This window comes from Equus przewalskii, chromosome 27 (assembly GCF_037783145.1).
Source record: "Equus przewalskii isolate Varuska chromosome 27, EquPr2, whole genome shotgun sequence".
NCBI lineage: Eukaryota > Metazoa > Chordata > Mammalia > Perissodactyla > Equidae > Equus > Equus przewalskii.
Genome location: NC_091857.1, coordinates 30,128,281 through 30,145,932, shown reverse-complemented (window position 1 = coordinate 30,145,932; position 17,652 = coordinate 30,128,281). Strand labels below are relative to the sequence as shown.

The following is a 17,652-nucleotide window of genomic DNA, read 5'->3' as shown; positions in this document are numbered from 1 at the left end:
ATGCAGAAATTCATATTTACCCTAAAGAGAAAATGTTTGCGATGATCAGGGCCACTATCATGGACCAAGAGAAATTCAGGTGGTTGCCACCTTCTCTTATTACAGATTTCCATCAAGGCAGAGACAGGATGTTTGCCTGCAGAGAAAGAAAGAACCAGTTATTAATTATTTCCACTATCTGTGGCAACAAATTATGAATTCAAGGTAGCGATGGGGAAGAGGAAATTCAAAACTGTCTCTCACCTGACAGATCTTTCATTGCAGCAGAGAAGTTCCCAGACCTCTTTTGTGCTCTTTCTCCCACTGCAACAAGACCTTAAAAAAAAGTCAAACGTTCACTGAATAAATTTCAAAGCAGCAGTTGTAAATTTTAACAGCAAAATGACGATTCCATCTGTAGTAACCTGAACCTCAACTCATGCCTTCAAATAAAACATTCAATAAATTCTCATTACCCTTGATTTCTATATCCATCTTGACTTCTCTTTTGCTGTGTTTCAATATATAAATCTATATTTTCATATACCTTAGTATTGGAAATCGTATAAAAATCAAATGTTCAGAAAACACAAGAATATGTGAATACATATATAAATTAAGTGCCCTAATTATCAACAGCTCCAGGTCTGTTTCTTTGTACGTTTAAGTAGCAGTGGCTATTTATTGCAAGTGATATCTAAAGGTCTCCCATCCCTTAAAAAATGATGTTCAATTAAGAAGTATGTTCCCCAAAAGGCAAGGATTTAGGCCACTAAGGAAATAAAAGGTAAAGTGAGAAAGGCTGTCTGTATGCATAAATGGGTCCATTTTTTCCCCAGCAAACAATCCCTTTCTGGCTTATCAAATGTGAGATGTTCTCAAAAGACAAACATAACCTCACTGCATAACCTACTTTTCCAAAGGGATCTAACTATGTTACTCTCTAAAACTCAATGCTTGCCCACTTCCATTTATCCTAGTAGGAATTCTGCAACCAGTTCTTTGCTAATTCTGCTAGTATGCTTTCCCACACCCAGGCCATGTTGCACAATTCCAAAGAAAATGTTCCCTGGAATTACACAATGCATCCACAGATATTTTGTTCCAATAAACCACCTTTTATGACACAGAATTTTTTCAACTTATATAAGCAATATAATGTCAATGTGACATAATCGGCACAATGTCCTTTTCAGATTTAAACTTTGAACCAATACTACATCATAGGATGATTCTCATGTTATTTCCAGCCTATTTTTGAATATCACTATTACAATAAACTCCCTCCAATTTGAAATAAAATGGCAACAGACTATTCTACAGGGATGACAATGTAGAAATTCTGATGCAAAACATTTTTTTAAGTACATAATTTGGTCAGAGGTAGTCAGTTTCCAAACTCATTCAGGCAGAATAATTTAACTGCATTAACTTCAACTTTCTATTTGATTACAAAGGTAAGGAAAATAAATATCCGTTTTAAATTTTCCAGTTTCTAAAAATCAGTCTTAAATAAGCTACTGAAATCACATTGAGCTGGCAGCCCCAAGTGATTCTACTTACGACATTATTCCAAGGGAGGAAATTATTTAAAAGTTACCAATTGTCTGTACAGTAAGTATATTTTTAATACTTAGCAACTAGATGCAGGCTATATAGATAGACCCTCCAGCCCTCCGCCCCAGGTATCTGAGGACAGTAGCAAAATGCAGGCAGACAGAAAAGTTCCAAGGTGCCCCGAACACAGGGCAGTATGAAGAGGTGACAGTGATGTCAGCAGCTGGTCTACTGTTCTCCAGCCCCAACCCAGAAGAACTCAATTACTGAGCTAGAAAAGAGGGGCAAGCAAAAAGGGTTTATAAGGTGAAGACAAAAGAGCATTCTAATAGGAAAGAAGACTATATGGGATACAATAGCTGAGACAGAAAAAATACATAGGAAAGGTTGCATTAGTGTCTCCACCTATATTGATATAAGCCACTGAAAATGAGCTTAATTTTCCCAAAAACAGCTATATATACACCAGAAGTGGTGCCCCCAGTTCAGGATTACTGACATCAAAAGAATATATGAAGGTAATGAAACTCTTAATGTTAAAGGATGATAATAAACGTTCCCCCAAAACACTTACCTTTTCGGTCTGTCTTAAAGTCAACTAGGATAGGTTCCTTATTTCCTTCTTTGTTTTTTCCTAATCCTTCTCCTTCTCTCCAGCCCATTTTTCTCATCAAAACGGCTCCCATTCCTCCAGTTACTGGGGCTGCTCTTAAGAACTGATCCTATCCAAAGAAAGAAAGGTAAAATGTCCCCATTTTACAGTTAGAATTTGACTACAAATTCTCAGTGTAACTTTTTAAAAAAAGAAATCTTATTTTACTTCTAGAACTGTTATTATAGCAATTAAATTTAAATACTTCTATACTTATATACATACTGTAGTGTGTATGGTCTAGTTATTTTCACATTAACATAATAGTACTTTGAAAGTCAAATAAGGCAAATAAATGGCAGTTTTAAAACAGTGGCCCCTTGTGCCCCCCTCCAAAAAAAAAAAGAGAACAATCCTGTTTTCGTCCACTATTTAGGTTCACTGGTATCTCTTCTTAGCTTGCAAAATAAAAAGAAGGCAATGTTAAAACAGTCAATAGTATTAATTGTCCCGGGTGTACCTAGTTAATGATAAAGCCCAGAAATCATTTAGAAATAGTTTGGACACTGAAGAAGCATATTGTTATCATCCAAAGTTTTCTTCCCCATTCTACCATCAAACAAGTGTAAGTATTTTACTTAGAAAATTCCTATGAAGCAAACAGATAACTCTTTAAATTAAATTTACACAATAAGAAATGGAAGACAATCATATAAAATACCCTGAAATTACACCATACTGAATTTGAATTCTTTTAAAACCTATCTTGATGTTAAAATACTTTTAAAAAACTCCTTAAATGTTTACATACCTAGGCCTCGGTAGCAGCAGTGTTGTGAATAGTAGGGCTGGCACTGACCGGGGCAAGAAGACAGCTACAAGGATTTGGCCCTGAAACAAGTTTCCATACAGAGGGGTGAAAGTTCACAGGTTATTCTGTGAACAGTCATCTCTCTTGTATCCAACCCACTGAACCATAATTTCCATCAAAGCAGCAAACCACTTAATGTCCTACGATGCACAACTATATACATTAGCATGGTCAACAGCTGATTATTTCCGCACATTAAGAAATAATGCGATGCCTCTTTTTAAAGGGCATCCATGTACATATAACAAACTACTGAATTCTACTGTTGATCTTTATGACCATTTTTTAAAAATTTGTAAGATATATCTGCAAATCATGCCTTATTTCCCATTGTTATTAAAGTTTAGATTTATATTCTCTAGCAAACATATATAGCAAGTCATTAACTTATCAACAGAGGGAGTCAAAAATTTTGATAGCTCTGGAAATAGTATGCATTAATCATTCCTGTATTGATAAGTTAAATACTGAACTTTTAAAATCTTGTTTTTACACAGTAGTAAAACTGTATAATCTTATTTTTTCCCCAGCTTTTTAACTATATGCTGGGGAGAAAAACATGCCAATGATGTGTGACTAGACATTAAGTTCAACAAAGTGCTCTGATGGAAGGAGGCAGCTGTGGAGGTAGAAACATACCCCTGGTTCAGTTCCTTATTTGGTGCAGGCCATGCAGTGTTGATGTATAAGAGAAAAGTTAGCTGACGCTTGGATATCAACTGCCTTGTTGCTACACACCTAAAATGACTTTTACTTACTTCCAGGTTCATCCGCCCCTCTTTTCCAGGAAACACTCCTAAAAAAAAGGGCAACTGTGCAGAGTATAATACAAATCCCCAAATAACCCAGGTTTCCGATTTTGTTTCTATTCTCTAATATTGTCATCTGTTTCTTTACCCCAGTGTGTATACAGCTCATAAAAAGCTGATTAATCTACTGAGACTACAATAATAAACAGTATTCATCAGGGTCATGTCCAAATCATCTCATTCCAGAAAACAAAGATTCTTTTAAATAAATAACCATTTAAAAATTTTTTACTGACAAGTAATACTAAAAATCTTATTCTTTTTCATCTAAGAATATACTGTAACAAACTAAAAAATAAAATGGAAAATGTTGGCATTTCATGTGGATTTAATATATAAAGAGTGCTGGGCTACAGCGAGGCAATAAAAGCCAAATGATCATTTGAAAAAGTTTTCTAAACACAACAAGTAGACAGTTTTGTAAAATCTCTCTGCCACTGAAGATAAGTGTTAAGTTTTCAGTTGCCTAATAACTTTTCGACATGTTCTGGCTCATTTTTGTAAATAAAATGTTCCTTCCTTAATTGATATTAGTAGCAAATATTCTTCAGTAACATATAAATTGAAATTTTCCTGAGAGCATTGCGTTCTTCTCTAACTACTTAGAAATCTGGTCTGATGAATGAACACATCTTTATCTCATGATAATTTATCAATAATTTACATTAAATTTACATTTTAAATGATGTAAATTATTTATTTGAAATCAGTCAACTGCCTACAAGACTGGAAATCAAAAAAAATTAAGGGAAAGTTTACAGGAAATCAATTGAATCAGTAAAAGACTCACTTTTTTAAAGTTATGTTAACATGATGTTTAGAAGTATACAAGCATTATGCATCAGCACTTCTTTATACCAATGAAGACCAAAATTATGCACTGGAATCACATTCCCAAGTTTCTACCTAGTAATGTACATGACTATTTAATTATTATGTACCTATACACCAGATAAGCTTCAATTCTAATTTCCTGAAATACTGAGTACCCAGCTTCAAGATTAAATAGTATTAAATAACATTAAAGAATTAAAACTGTTAAAGACATAGATATACGTTTCTAATTCTTCCCAATGAGATGAAAGCCACTTTCCAAATACTATGCAAATCACTTTCATATTTTAAAAACTGTAATACAATCAGTACAAAATTAATTCAAACTTAAAAATATTTTGCTAGATTATCATCTTTTTTCCAACACGAAACACTAGTAAACTACATAAGTTGTAATCTTGTAATGAATCTGACCGTGTACTCACTATACACATATTAATGCAAGTATTTCCCCCCAAAACTGGCAAGCAAAGTGAGAATATATAATGTTTTGCATTAATTTGTTAATAAGAGGACCATCAGTGATAAAACACTATCAAAACTGAAATAAATGTTATGATATTAAAAGGTCCAAAGCAACTAAAAGTCCTTTTCAGAAATTCATCTCATTCACTAGCACTCACGGCAATCCTCTATAGTACTCATCACATTACTGATTACCACCCTGTAAGGGAGTAATAAGCACTTGTCTTCACGTGACCCTTAGAGACTGAAATGCCAAGTAATTACTTGCCCATAATCACAAAAGGAGTCAGGAGTACAGCGGGATAAAGAAACCTTCCCAATCCATTAGACCACACAGCCTCCCAGTTTGAGCACAGCTATGTTGCCAGTACTCCTGAAACAAATTTCCCATTGCCCATCCAACCACACCATGTCCCTTCACCAGAACACATTTCTTCAGAAAGCCCTTCTTAACCACCTAAGACTCCCCCAACAATGAGGCAGTCGTAGGTGGAGTTCACAGGTCTCACTGCAGGAATCTGAAACCAGGAGCACCTACATCTTCACAGCACGGGGCGTCCGTCCTCTCCCTTGAATTTATGTCTTACATATCCTGTTTCTTCATGAGATCAGTGGTTCTCAAATTCAGCCTGTGGATCACCAGAGGCCACCAGGGCCTAAATGGTGGTCCACAGATAGTATTCTCCATCTCCATCCCACTCCCTTCACCACCCTTCAGCAATGCCCACCCCACGCTCCAGGCATCCTCCCCAGCCTTCCAGTCCCATGGCAAAATCACCACATGCACTGCTAACACTGGGTGCACCCAACCACTTGCTGCAACTAACAGCTGACAACCACAGGGACCTGAGGCTAGAGATCACAAGAGGGGTGAGGAAAGGGGCCTAGGGAGCTTAGAGGAGGGTGCAGGCACTAAGGAAAGGGAAAGAAGGACAGAGGAACAGAGGAACGGAAAATTGGGGTGGTACAGGGCTCTTGGGGGCAGTGATCCACCAAAAATAAACCTGTAATAAAGTATCCCATGTTGAGAAAAACTTTGAGAACCACTGCTTTGAAATTAGTAGTCCAACAGGAACTGTGGAATATTCTGAACAGCACCTGAGATACACTGTTAGCATTAAACACAGTAGTAAAAAACCACCCCACAAAAACCAGCAGCAGCAATAATAAAAATAACCTCAGGATATAAACTGAGTGGCTCTTGAGCCATATTTATACATTTGCCATTGTCTCATGAATCAGGTCCGTCTTCAGTGTCCATCCTGGAGTATATACACATAGCAAATTTACTCATGAACTTTGGTTAGAGTCACTGGCCTCTTAGTGCATTTTTAATAAAACATTTTATAAAAGATTTTAACTTTGTACTTGGACATTTTTGTATGTGCCTATGTTGTGTACCTTTTTAATCCAGGCTTGGGCACCAGTATTGGCCAACTGTTCCTGTGTCAGAACCTGTACTCCTGTACTTCCTGTGAATTGGCCAGGAATAGAGTTCAGCTGAGCCCAGGCATCAATCTGAAGAAAGGAAGACACCTCAATTAACTAAGTAAAATTACTTATCTAGTTAAAGTGTCATGGTATTAACAATTCTCTAAATGAAATGGTTTATTTAGTTCCTGAAATGGCTGAATAACAGACTTGAACATTCACCTTTTAAAACAATACACTGAATTTATACATACTTAACTGTTTTCCTAAACACTCCCAAGCAGTTTGATAAAATTCAATGAATCCCATTAATAACAAGATTTGAGATACATCTCTAACAACTAAAAGCGTAGCTCTAATATTCATTCTTTAAAAAGATCACATAGATAAATGTCATAATAGCCTGAGCTTTTAATTAATTACATTATTTAAAGTATTATAAATCCAGAATAAATTCAAGATATATGCTTAAAGAGTAATAAATACAGGAAATTGGTTCAAACACATAAACGGCTTTCTTTAAAAACTGTGCACTACATTATCACCAGCATTCATTGTGATGGTTCAAGAATCAGTTGTCATTCATTCAAAGTTTATTTAGTGAACACCTGGTATTGTAGGGCAATGTATTTCCTCTCTGTCTGAACATGTACTTATGTTTCCATACAGCTCTACCATAGAAAAGTAGAGGAGAAACAGAGAAGCTGTCCATTGTGAAAAGCGTAGACTCTGGACTCAGACTACCTGGATTTGAATCCCCACTTCCCTCACTTTCTAGTTTTGTGACCTTGGGCATCACTTAACCACACTTTACCTCAGTATCCTCAGCTGGGAAACAGGAACTCATAATAGTGCCTAAATCTCACAGGACTATTAGGGGCACTTAGCTGTTATAATAGACCAGATTATAAACTCTACGAAGGCAGGGAATTTTTTTCTTTCATTCCCTCAAGAAAAAGTTCCTGCCACATAGTACACAATAAACATTTAATGAATGAATGATCAGGCCCCAAATCGCTGATCTCATTTAAACTAAACTAGCTAATTAAGATAAATGATTTATTTTCCTGGATTTTCAAGATAAAGACCTACATTTCAACAGCATGCCACAGACTTTGCTTATGTCACAACCATCTAGTTAGCAAAAATCTCATTTAGACATTAAAACTGCTACATACCCGTTCCTGAGCTCGATTTAACATGCTCATTGCTTCAAGGTCAAATGCATTCTCACTGAGTCTTTTCTGAGCAAGCGCCCGCTCACTCATTGCTGTAGAAATGTCCACAGGCTAAGAAAGAAAACATAGATAATTATCTCAAATTACAATAGACCCCCTACATTCTGAAAAATGCTCATATCTTTAGTTGCTACATGTCAAAAACAAAATAACAGTCATCTATTAATAATCTTGTAAACTAGGAAGAAGATTCAAAAAGGTAAAATAACCTTAGAAAGTAGACAAGGATCGTTTAAGGTAAGTTACAAAGTATCAGAGGCAGCAGTTGAACTCAACCCAGAATTTGATGTCATATTTTCTACTGTATCAAATTATGATCATAGAAAGTTCCACAAAGGACTTAAAAATCTCTAGGCTTCACTAACAAAATAGTTATTTATAGTGAACTGAGAATTTTAACTATTTTTGAACTATTAATTTCATACTCATCAGTAGTTTTCATTTTACCCTACTTATTAGCATAACCTTCAGAAGCAATAAGATTCTTGAATAAGCAAGCAGAAAACTATCGTGTGGATGATCTCTCACTCATCTGCACGTCTTTTCACCTTCTTGCGTTGTTCATAGATATAGTTCAGTCTTAAGGACTCATTTTCTTCAAAGAATATAATGATTATATAAATAAATTAATCTTTTGTCATAGTGTATATACATTTATGACCAAAGTTAAAATATTTCTTTGGGGGGCCAGCCCAGTGGCAGTGGTTAAGTTCGAGCACTCTGCTTTGGCGGCCCAGGGTTCACAGGTTCGGATCCAGGGCATAGACGGACCTACACACAGCTTATCAGACCATGCAGTTGCAGCGTCCCATATACAAAGTAGAGGAAAACCAGCAAGGATGTTAGCTCAGGGACCATCTTCCTCAAGCAAAAAGAGGAAGACTGGCAACAAATGTTAACTCAGGGCCAATCTTCCTCAAAAAAAAATTTCTTCGGGATTAACATAAATTAAACATTTAAAATAAAATACATTTGAAATGTCTTAGATCTTTCTTTTCAAAGCTCATATTCTACCTGTAAAAACCTTATGCTAGGCAGAAGTGACTATGGTTTAACTTCTTAAAATGCTTCATAATGTCCAGGAAAATTCTTAAAGGTAGTCAGTCCCCTCCTCTTTAGAGCAAATTCCCAATTTGTCAGATTTGTGGAAGGCACAACCACACAAGGGAAAACCTATCAACTAAGTATTTGATGTTTTTTGTTCTAACATTAGGAGCTCAGATTGATTTGTATCAACTCACCAATTCTTAATACTTGTTTTTCTTCTTACACAACTTAACCCATTAATATTTCCTAGTTATTTCACCCAAGAAAATTCGTTTTTGGAAGAATGCTTATCTGACATGGGAAGGTTTTCCTATGTTCATATACAAAGAATGATTAGTAAGTACTGTAAAGATATGACTAACATAAGGAAGTCAGTAAAATAAGTTAGCTAAGGATTTTTCAAAAAGCTAAGCGAAGGCTACCACCTGTAATTTGACTGTGTATTGCATATAAATACTTGTTGTAAAAACAAGACCTATATAGTAGAGAAGGGTATATGACTATGAGTAAATATTTCCTACCTTCAGAACCCCTTAATCACTCCATTCTTAATTATTTTGCTAAATCACCTAATAATATTCCTTCAGTGAAATTTTTCTTCCACAAAGTATAGATTCTTACATATTGCCTTAAAATGAAAGCAAAATTAAACTGAATTAATTCTGTAATTGCTTATGAGACTGTCTGTAGATCTCATGAATCAAAGATCTTAATTTCTTAATCAAATTAGTAAATTATCCACACTAATTGGAATATTTCTAGGGCCCATAAGAAATAATCTAAGCAGTCAGACTGAAACGCTAAAAAACTTAGTATGTTCACTTTTCACTTACTTCTATTATAATTCTAGTTAACTGCTGAGACTTTAAATGGGAACCCAGATATTTCAGGTCAAAATTTATGTTCCTTTGGCCTACTTTAGAAGTTTCCTTAGGATTACATAGGATTATTGATGTAATTTTTGGAGGCCCACCAAATATATCTCAAGTATTGCTCATTAGCCTTGCCAGCATTATTTTGGGTTTCACAGCAGTCCATAAATCTAGGTGTTAGGGTGTTTAGGTATAAATAATAGGTTTTTATCATAAAAACTCTAAACTCAAAGGAGATACTGAGGGAAATCTATCTACCCACCATCCCAAGCACTGACCCCCCCATTTCCAACTATAAATTAGCTACAGAAATGTAGTTAAGATGGCTCTGAAAACTCCAAATTTTCTAGAATACAACTGATTCTTCCCAAGTGGAAAGCAAATGAATATATCTATCTGTAAATTCATCCTTCTGAAGACATATCTTTATCCTTTTTTCTCTTGAAGACTTTACTGAGTAAGCAGGTTATCTAAATGCCTCATCATTTATCCTCAGGATGAAATTTCATTCAAATCTCAGTAATATTTTTTTTTCTTTTTGTTGGTGAGGAAGATTGGCCCTGAGCTAACATCTGTGCCAATCCTCCTTTATTTTGTATGTGGGATGCCACCACGCATGGCTTGATGAGCGGTGTGTAGGTCCGCACTCAGGATGTGAACTTGTAAAAGCTGGACTGCCAAAGTGGAGTGTACGAACTTAACCACTACATCACCAGGCAAGCCCCTCTCAGTAATATTTTATGTTAAATGCACACCTCACTCTAAACGAAATTTTAATATACCAAAACCTTAACGTTTAATAAAACTTAGTTTAGATAAAATTACAACTAGTTTTTTCTCCTGAGGTAATACAACTTTATTTAGTCTTCAACAGGCTTACCAAGTGAACTGCAAGTTCATGTCAAAACTTTATTACCAAATAGTAATTTGACTATTAATTTCATATTCATATTTTTTAATGTGAAGCAACATACTCAAAATAGAATGAATTAGGATTATCTTAACCTTTTAAGGATCCTCAAGAGTTTGCATCAAAAAGCCTGCTTTTCTTTCAAAAAAGAACCAAGCATGTTTCCAGGTTTTCAAGGTAACTCAGAATATGCAATAATGCATAAAAGCTCACTATAATCTCCAAAGCATTAATATTCAAAGACTAGACCAAATGTTACACATCAGTATTAAAACAATCATAAAATATCACAGCTACCCTTTAGAGCGGCACCGTCCAACAGAATTTTCTACAGTGACAACTAAGGAGCATTATGAAATGTGACTAGTGCAATTAAGGAACTGACTTTTCGGTGGCTAGTGACCACCGTATTGGACTATACAGCACGTGTGCGTGTATATACGGAATATAGTGAACTATACTATAGAGTTTTTAGAGCCTTAACCATCTTTTAATGTTGCTCAGAAACAGGAATGTGTGAAAGGTACCCAAAAAATGACGCTAAAAAGCCATTCTAAAAACTGGAATAAAAAGAATCTTAAATCTCACAGAATATTATTATCAAGTTGTCATCAACAAGCCTTATTTGTTTCCACAGATACACTACAGACTTTCTACCTAATGTATAAAGTATAATTATGATTGTGTAGTAATATTCTAGGTATTATAATATTGGGGAAGCGGGTGTTTAATTTCCTTTTCCCTAGGCCTTGGTCTAAACGGTGAAATCTACCTGAGAGTGTTCCTGGATTATAATTCCAGTTCTCACCTTAATAAACACCTATCCAAGTTATTTGACTTCTCTACTTTAGCAGCAAAACAGATTACTACTTCTTCTATAACCTAAAAAAGGTGTCAGGAATAATGAAATATACAAAGTAATTGGCACCATGTAGCATGCATTTCATGGCCTAAGTTATAATCATGTACTTTCTGTATCTTCCTCATTTAAAAAATTCTTCCAAGTCAATTTACTTCCCCGTTTTGTTACCCAACTGTTTACAGAAATAGAACAAGTACCTAAGTATTTCTTTAGAAAGTCACTGAAAGGATATAAAAGAGCTAAAGAGAATTATTAGGAAATAAGAAAAGTAACTCCTGTAATACAAAAATTATCTTCAACACAGGTAATTGCAGGTATCTCAAATTAAAAGATGGTATAAAAGGAAAATTTTAAGAAAATAGAACTAAAGAGGCATCTGACCTATATATAAAACATGATTTTAAAATACTTATAAAAGAATACAGAGCGGTTCATTATAAAAAAGGAAATGACAACTGCAAAAACAAAAGCCACACTAAATACAGAATGTCTCAGTTATGTGTTTGGTTAGTTTTGAAAAATAAATTATGAACCTTTCTATTATATCATATAAACTTCTCTAATGCAACTCTTAGTTAACTTATACATTTAATCTAAATGATTTATAACCGGAAAACAGCTAACCCATTAAATGGTTCCAAGACATTCAGCATTAATCACCTAGAAGAATCTAAGAAGAAAAGAATGAACAACAAGGCTGTACTTAACACACTCTAGCACCAGAACCTATATGTTTAATTTCCAATTAAAATTTTCATCTCACCCCAAAAAACTTAGCTTCCCTAAACTTTCTACCTTTAGAGCTTCTAAACCTAAGAGAATTTTAGCTCCACTGGGATGTGGAACTATTCTGCAACAATACGAACCAAGCACACTGCCTGAGAAAAATTATCTTAACATGTAAGCAATCACTAGACCTAAATGGAGCTACCTCTGGACCTTTAAAACATTGATGATTGATAATAAACGGAAGGAAATTTTACGTCAAATATTACATTTAAATCTTCTACCCAATAAGCCTTTGCTAACATTATTACCAAGAATTAAGGCCCCCGAGGACAATTTTAAGATATTAGTTTTCCAACATTTTTCATAACTCAAATTCACACAAATATGGTCAAAGTTCTGCAGTCACTCCTTACTGAGGATGATGCTGGCTGGCTTCTGGTTAGGAAGACGATGCTATGGCAGTAGGGCACAGTCTGATGAGTTGATATTCCGTAAGATACGGATTTATGTTGATCCATCCACGTCTATCCACTCAAAACTTAAGTCAAAGAGCACTCATGTGCAAGACAATCGGTAGGATTGAGGATTATGGCAAAGCTGAGATAAAATCTGTGATCTTTGCCTAAATGTTTTATGTTCAAAACTAAAGAACCACAAACTCCATTGGTAAAAAAAAGTAAAAAATACTATCCAGTTAAAATATTGACCATTTAAAAGAACTTTCCTTTACTCTATAAAGCCTTTATTTCAACCCGACAGGGAATCAAAAGGATCAATATCCCCATAAAATGTCACCAATGGTATTCCACAAACATTGGTTCATACATCATTAATCTTAGAAATATATTTGTAAGATACAGCTAAATACCTAGAATTAAACATGTTATACTGTGAACCTTTCTTCTAGTGTTTACTATTACTGCTAGGTAAAAGCAGAGACCTGCAAGCAAAACAAAATCCTGTCTCTTTTCCTCCTAACATCTGGGGAATATTTGCTTAAAGCTAACCTGTCTTTTCTGAGTCTAATCTTCTAAGAAACTAGCTTGAAGAGTTCTGATATCAAATAGGTGTATATATCCTCCCTCCATAGAAATCTTCATTTGTTTAGCCCTCTGAACAGAATTCTTCCCCCCTGCTTTAATAAAAGACTCCTTATTATAAAATTGAATACCCACCTTTTCCCCCAGGATTCCTTTGGAATAACTCCCTCCAACATTTAATTAAAATCTGACAATCAGTTTTGGTAAAAGATAAGGCTAAGACACCTCACTGTCAGTTTTAAAACTGAAAATGGCTGAGTACTGAAGGTCAAAAATATATATCAATACACACATATAAATCTCAACCAAAAAGAAACATCATCATCAGGATTCACTAAGCACTTTCCCCATGTTCAACTCAAGTTAAAATAGTTATAGTCACTTATCTTCGCAGGAAAATCCCTTGGAATTTTGCAATATTTATAGGGCTTCACTCCATTGGAAAATTTTTCTCACATAAATAATCTCCCTATGTTTTTTCCAACTCTTTGTCAAATGCTTAATCTGCAAGAAATTACTAAAAGCATATGTATCAGAATTTATAAATAAGTCTGTTCAGGCCTCTTATGGTTTATATGCAGCTACTACAAGATTTAAGTCAGTTGCAAATTATCAGTTAACCTTTTCCCTCGTGATATGTGCACGTAGCCTGATGTGGGGATTAGCAACTGAGCTACTCAACTGGTTTCACTAAAATATTGTTGTCCCAACCAGCTATCCCTCCCTCACTGGTGATGGTATAACTTGCTTCAACTGTTGAACCTCATGTAAATACAGATCATCACTGGTGACTGTAAGGTGCACTGGTTAGTTATCATGTCCAACTTCATTGTAAAGAACTTGCTCTTTTAAAATGCCGCAGGTCAAAAAAAAAAAAACGAAACAGTGAAAATGTCGCCTGTGAATTGCTTAAGGGACAAAAACTACTACCAAAAACGTTTCTGATTTGGGTTCTGTTCACTTTCTGATTTTATAAACAGGATTTGTTTATTTGTAATATTGGAGGTGTTTAGTGGAAGAAGATGATATGGCCAATGAAGGGAACCTGAAGGTGAACAGTACAGGTCTCTCTGACCTACATATCCCAGGGCTGCAAGCAAAGGAAGTAGGGAAGAAGTCCCACACTGTAGGGGCATCAGATATCTAGTCCAGTCCTTGGACAAATGTCTGGGCTTTGGAAACCAAGGGCAAGAGGTGATGACTAGTCTATGGTATCATTTAAAACTCCCACCCCCCTAGTAAGTCTCCACCCTCCCAGATCCCCCAAGCGTGATTTTGCACAACAAGTTAAATAAAAGTAAACTGTTTATTAAAAGATACAGCAAAGGTACAGATACAGAGATACATACAAAGATACAGATATATATATATATTTACATATATATACAGTCTTGCTGTTTTCATGTGCACTATATTTAGCAGCACATTATTTAATCAGGCAGCATTTTAATGGGGTTGTTTTGACACTTGGTGTTATTACTGCGTCATTTTGACAAGATACAACTATAGCCTCTTGGAAATTAAGATGTGAATTCCACTTCTCCAACTTTTAATAGTAGCAAAGAGGGGAAGGAGAAGGGAAATGAAGTACCAAGGCTGAGCATTAGGTTAAACACAAGAATTCAAAAGGGCCAAGGTAGCACAGGGAAGGGAAAACGATTAAAACTAAAGGCTATCTGACAAACAACCCAGAGAAATAGTAACAAATTACCGTTATTTAAAGGCAATGGGCTATGTATCCAAGATGCTCACATAAGCCTACAATGACCTTTTCCAATCCAGTTCTTGTGTTGAACCTGAGGATCTGCCTCTCTCTGCTCAGTCCCTCCACCCAGTAAATTTGCTACCACCAAAATCTAGAGCTATAGAGCCTTGAAGCAAAACGGGAAGCTAAATAGTTGTACCTTGGGCTACCTTCCCACAAGTGCAAGGAGGGCCCAATGTTGGGTAGGGATGTGATAACACTGTTCTCTGCAATTCGATGCTTTTCACTTTGTGGCTTGGTTCCACAAAGTGAATTGCATCGAGTTACTGTCAAATGAGAAGCTGCGGGTTGTTTCATCTGTCGTCTAACCCGGCCCTGCCGTTTAACCCGGCCCTAAGAAGAGTGAAACAGAATCCAAATCAGATATAAAATAACAATAAAATGGCAGATTCACGTATAAAAAAGGAAAAATACATAATATTCCTTACTTACCTCAGAGGGCAAATTGCTGCTGAAAACATTATCATCATCTTTGTTTTCTTCACCATTTTTCTCTACAGGAACCCACTCTCCATAAACACTATCTGCTTCTTTTTTTCGATGTTGAGATCCAGATGACACAGGAAATTCTTTTGTTAATGTTACCTGGCTTTTTGGTGGAGTTGGCTTTGCTGCAGCAATCTAAAAAGCAATGTATTTCTCAATTAAAACTCAACAGATTTTTTTCAACATAATCTGAAAGTGATTTTGTTTGTTATTGCTCACAGTATATAAGCCATAAATTAAAAAACTAAATTCCATTTGAGTTTTACTTAAATTTGAGTTCCTTATGTGTGCTGTTTCATCAACCCATAAACGTTAATACTCACATTCAGATTGAAAAAAATGGGTTTGGGTTCACTGAGTTTAAAGGGATGATGATAAAAAGGAGGTTCTTCTTCCTCTTCATCCGAAACATGAGGCTTATTCACTATTACATCATCATCTTCTTTACTCTGTGCGATCTGTTTGCATTTCTTAAAAAATAAAAACAAACAAGAGATAAATCTTACACTTTATGCAGAACATACAATTTCTTAAAAGAATCAAAACCACATAAAATCAACTTCCAAAAGTAAGACAAGATTAATGATAGGTTAGTGATAGGTCACTCAGCTAATTTGCTATGATTTAAACACACTCTAGGTGGTCAGTCAGTCAACAACATTTATTGAGCACCTACTATGTGCAGAGCACTGTACTGGGCACTGTCCAGGAAATACAAAAAAAAGTAAAAGACATGGTCCCTGCTCCCAAGGAGCTTACAATCTAGTTCAAGAGACAGAATACATACACATGAGATAACTGAGGAACGCTTTTACAGAGCAACACAATTAACAAGTGCAAACTGATATAATACAAACTGAATACGTAAGTGCTGAAAGAACAAAAGCCTAAGAGAGAACAGAATCAGGCAGAATTTGATAATCAAGGGATATTCCTTGAAGAATTCTAAGCCAGATTTTCATAGTTAAGAATAAGGACTGGCAGGGAAAAGACAAGAAAGTCATCCTAGTTAGGTGGTGGTAAAAAGGTGAGAAGAAACTTATTAGAAGGGACAAGAGGGCAGAAGATGAGGCTAAAAACATAGGGAAATATTAAGTGTTCACAAGGTCTTGGATAAGGAGCTTGGATTTGATAAGCAAGCAATAAAAACCTTTACTAGGTCCTTAAGTTAAAAAAAAAGAGCTGTAATTCATATTGTAATAAATCTAAGTGGGAAAACAGAGTAAGAAACTAATGATCCCCCAAATGTATGGCAAAATAAAAGATCTGAAATATATGCGATTGGGTTAGATAGCAACATGTCTCTCCATAAATGTTTTGTAGGTCGACTCTCTAAAGGAACAGAACTCAAGAATGGAAAATAAGGCATGATGGAGAAGGTATGACTGATGAGGTCTGACACAAAAAGCAGAGTCAATTCCTTCCTGAGAAGCAAAGGAACAGACTTCATTACCTGGCTTTATAAAAAGGTCAGAGTAAGTTTGGGTGGACTTGTCTCTATACAAGCAGAATCTGTCACATCCATTATCAATTGAAAATATTACAATAGGATAAAAAGCTCATTTAGCCAAAAACACAGAGTATACCAAGCTTGTAACCAAGGGGAACAGAATATATTGACAGTGGCAGGCTGGCATAAGGCTAGCCAATAACAAGTTTCAATATATGAAACAATGTGGTACTTCTGGATCCTAGCAGCAATATTTCAGCATCCTCCCTCCCCCCTCCCCCAAAAAACAAAAATAATATTAATAATAAAACAAAGCCAAAAAAAAAGCCTCAAGTGAAAAGATCAAATTCTTAAAAACAAAAATGTGTTTAAAATATATATGTTACTGCCAAAACCCGAACCGCAGGAAGAACTGATAATGGCTGGCCATTATCACCAATGGCTGGTACCAAACAGCCAAAACCCGAAATGTTGATGCGAAAGAAGTTCCTTTCAGGCAATGGCCAGCTATTCTCATTAATTTCCAAGCTCCGGTGGCAAAAGATCATTTCTGAAGATTGTCTGTGTCTTTGCGTATATGCAGTACACTCGTGGCGATCAGTGAACACGTCGTGAATGGAAACGAAACTGTAGGCGAGCTTCTGCGTGTTGCTCACTCAACACCTCCTCCATTCAAACGAACCGTCCCACTCCTCAGTCAGTTTGGCTTCTAAAA

At 35.6% G+C, this 17,652-nt stretch overlaps 2 protein-coding genes across 7 annotated transcripts in view; one reads left to right on the top strand and one right to left on the bottom strand.

Moving 5' to 3' along the window:
- DONSON (DNA replication fork stabilization factor DONSON) overlaps window positions 1-16,951 on the top strand; it is a 27,993-nt gene extending 11,042 nt beyond the window's left edge. Inside the window, exon 11 of the mRNA XM_070597202.1 lies at window positions 16,811-16,951. The gene's annotated coding sequence lies outside the window, so the exon portion shown is untranslated. The remainder of the gene's footprint in view (window positions 1-16,810) is intronic.
- The window catches only part of SON (SON DNA and RNA binding protein), a 32,914-nt gene that overhangs the window by 1,588 nt on the left and 13,674 nt on the right, over window positions 1-17,652 (bottom strand). For 2 of the 6 annotated variants that reach the window (XR_011533732.1, XR_011533733.1), the window contains exons 5-12: window positions 15,811-15,957; window positions 15,434-15,622; window positions 7,717-7,827; window positions 6,509-6,625; window positions 2,940-3,019; window positions 2,111-2,258; window positions 244-315; window positions 21-136 (exon numbers count right to left, since the gene is read on the bottom strand). Coding sequence is in view for 4 of the 6 variants with exons in the window: in XM_070597183.1 (XP_070453284.1) it covers window positions 21-136; window positions 244-315; window positions 2,111-2,258; window positions 6,509-6,625; window positions 7,717-7,827; window positions 15,434-15,622; window positions 15,811-15,957 (900 nt within the window). In the remaining 2 variants the exon portion in view is untranslated. Of the gene's footprint in view, window positions 1-20; window positions 137-243; window positions 316-2,110; window positions 2,259-2,939; window positions 3,020-6,508; window positions 6,626-7,716; window positions 7,828-14,523; window positions 15,335-15,433; window positions 15,623-15,810; window positions 15,958-16,129 lie in introns of those variants that run through there. The other 4 variants (XM_070597183.1, XM_070597182.1, XM_070597185.1 and 1 more) reach the window with 3 other exon arrangements.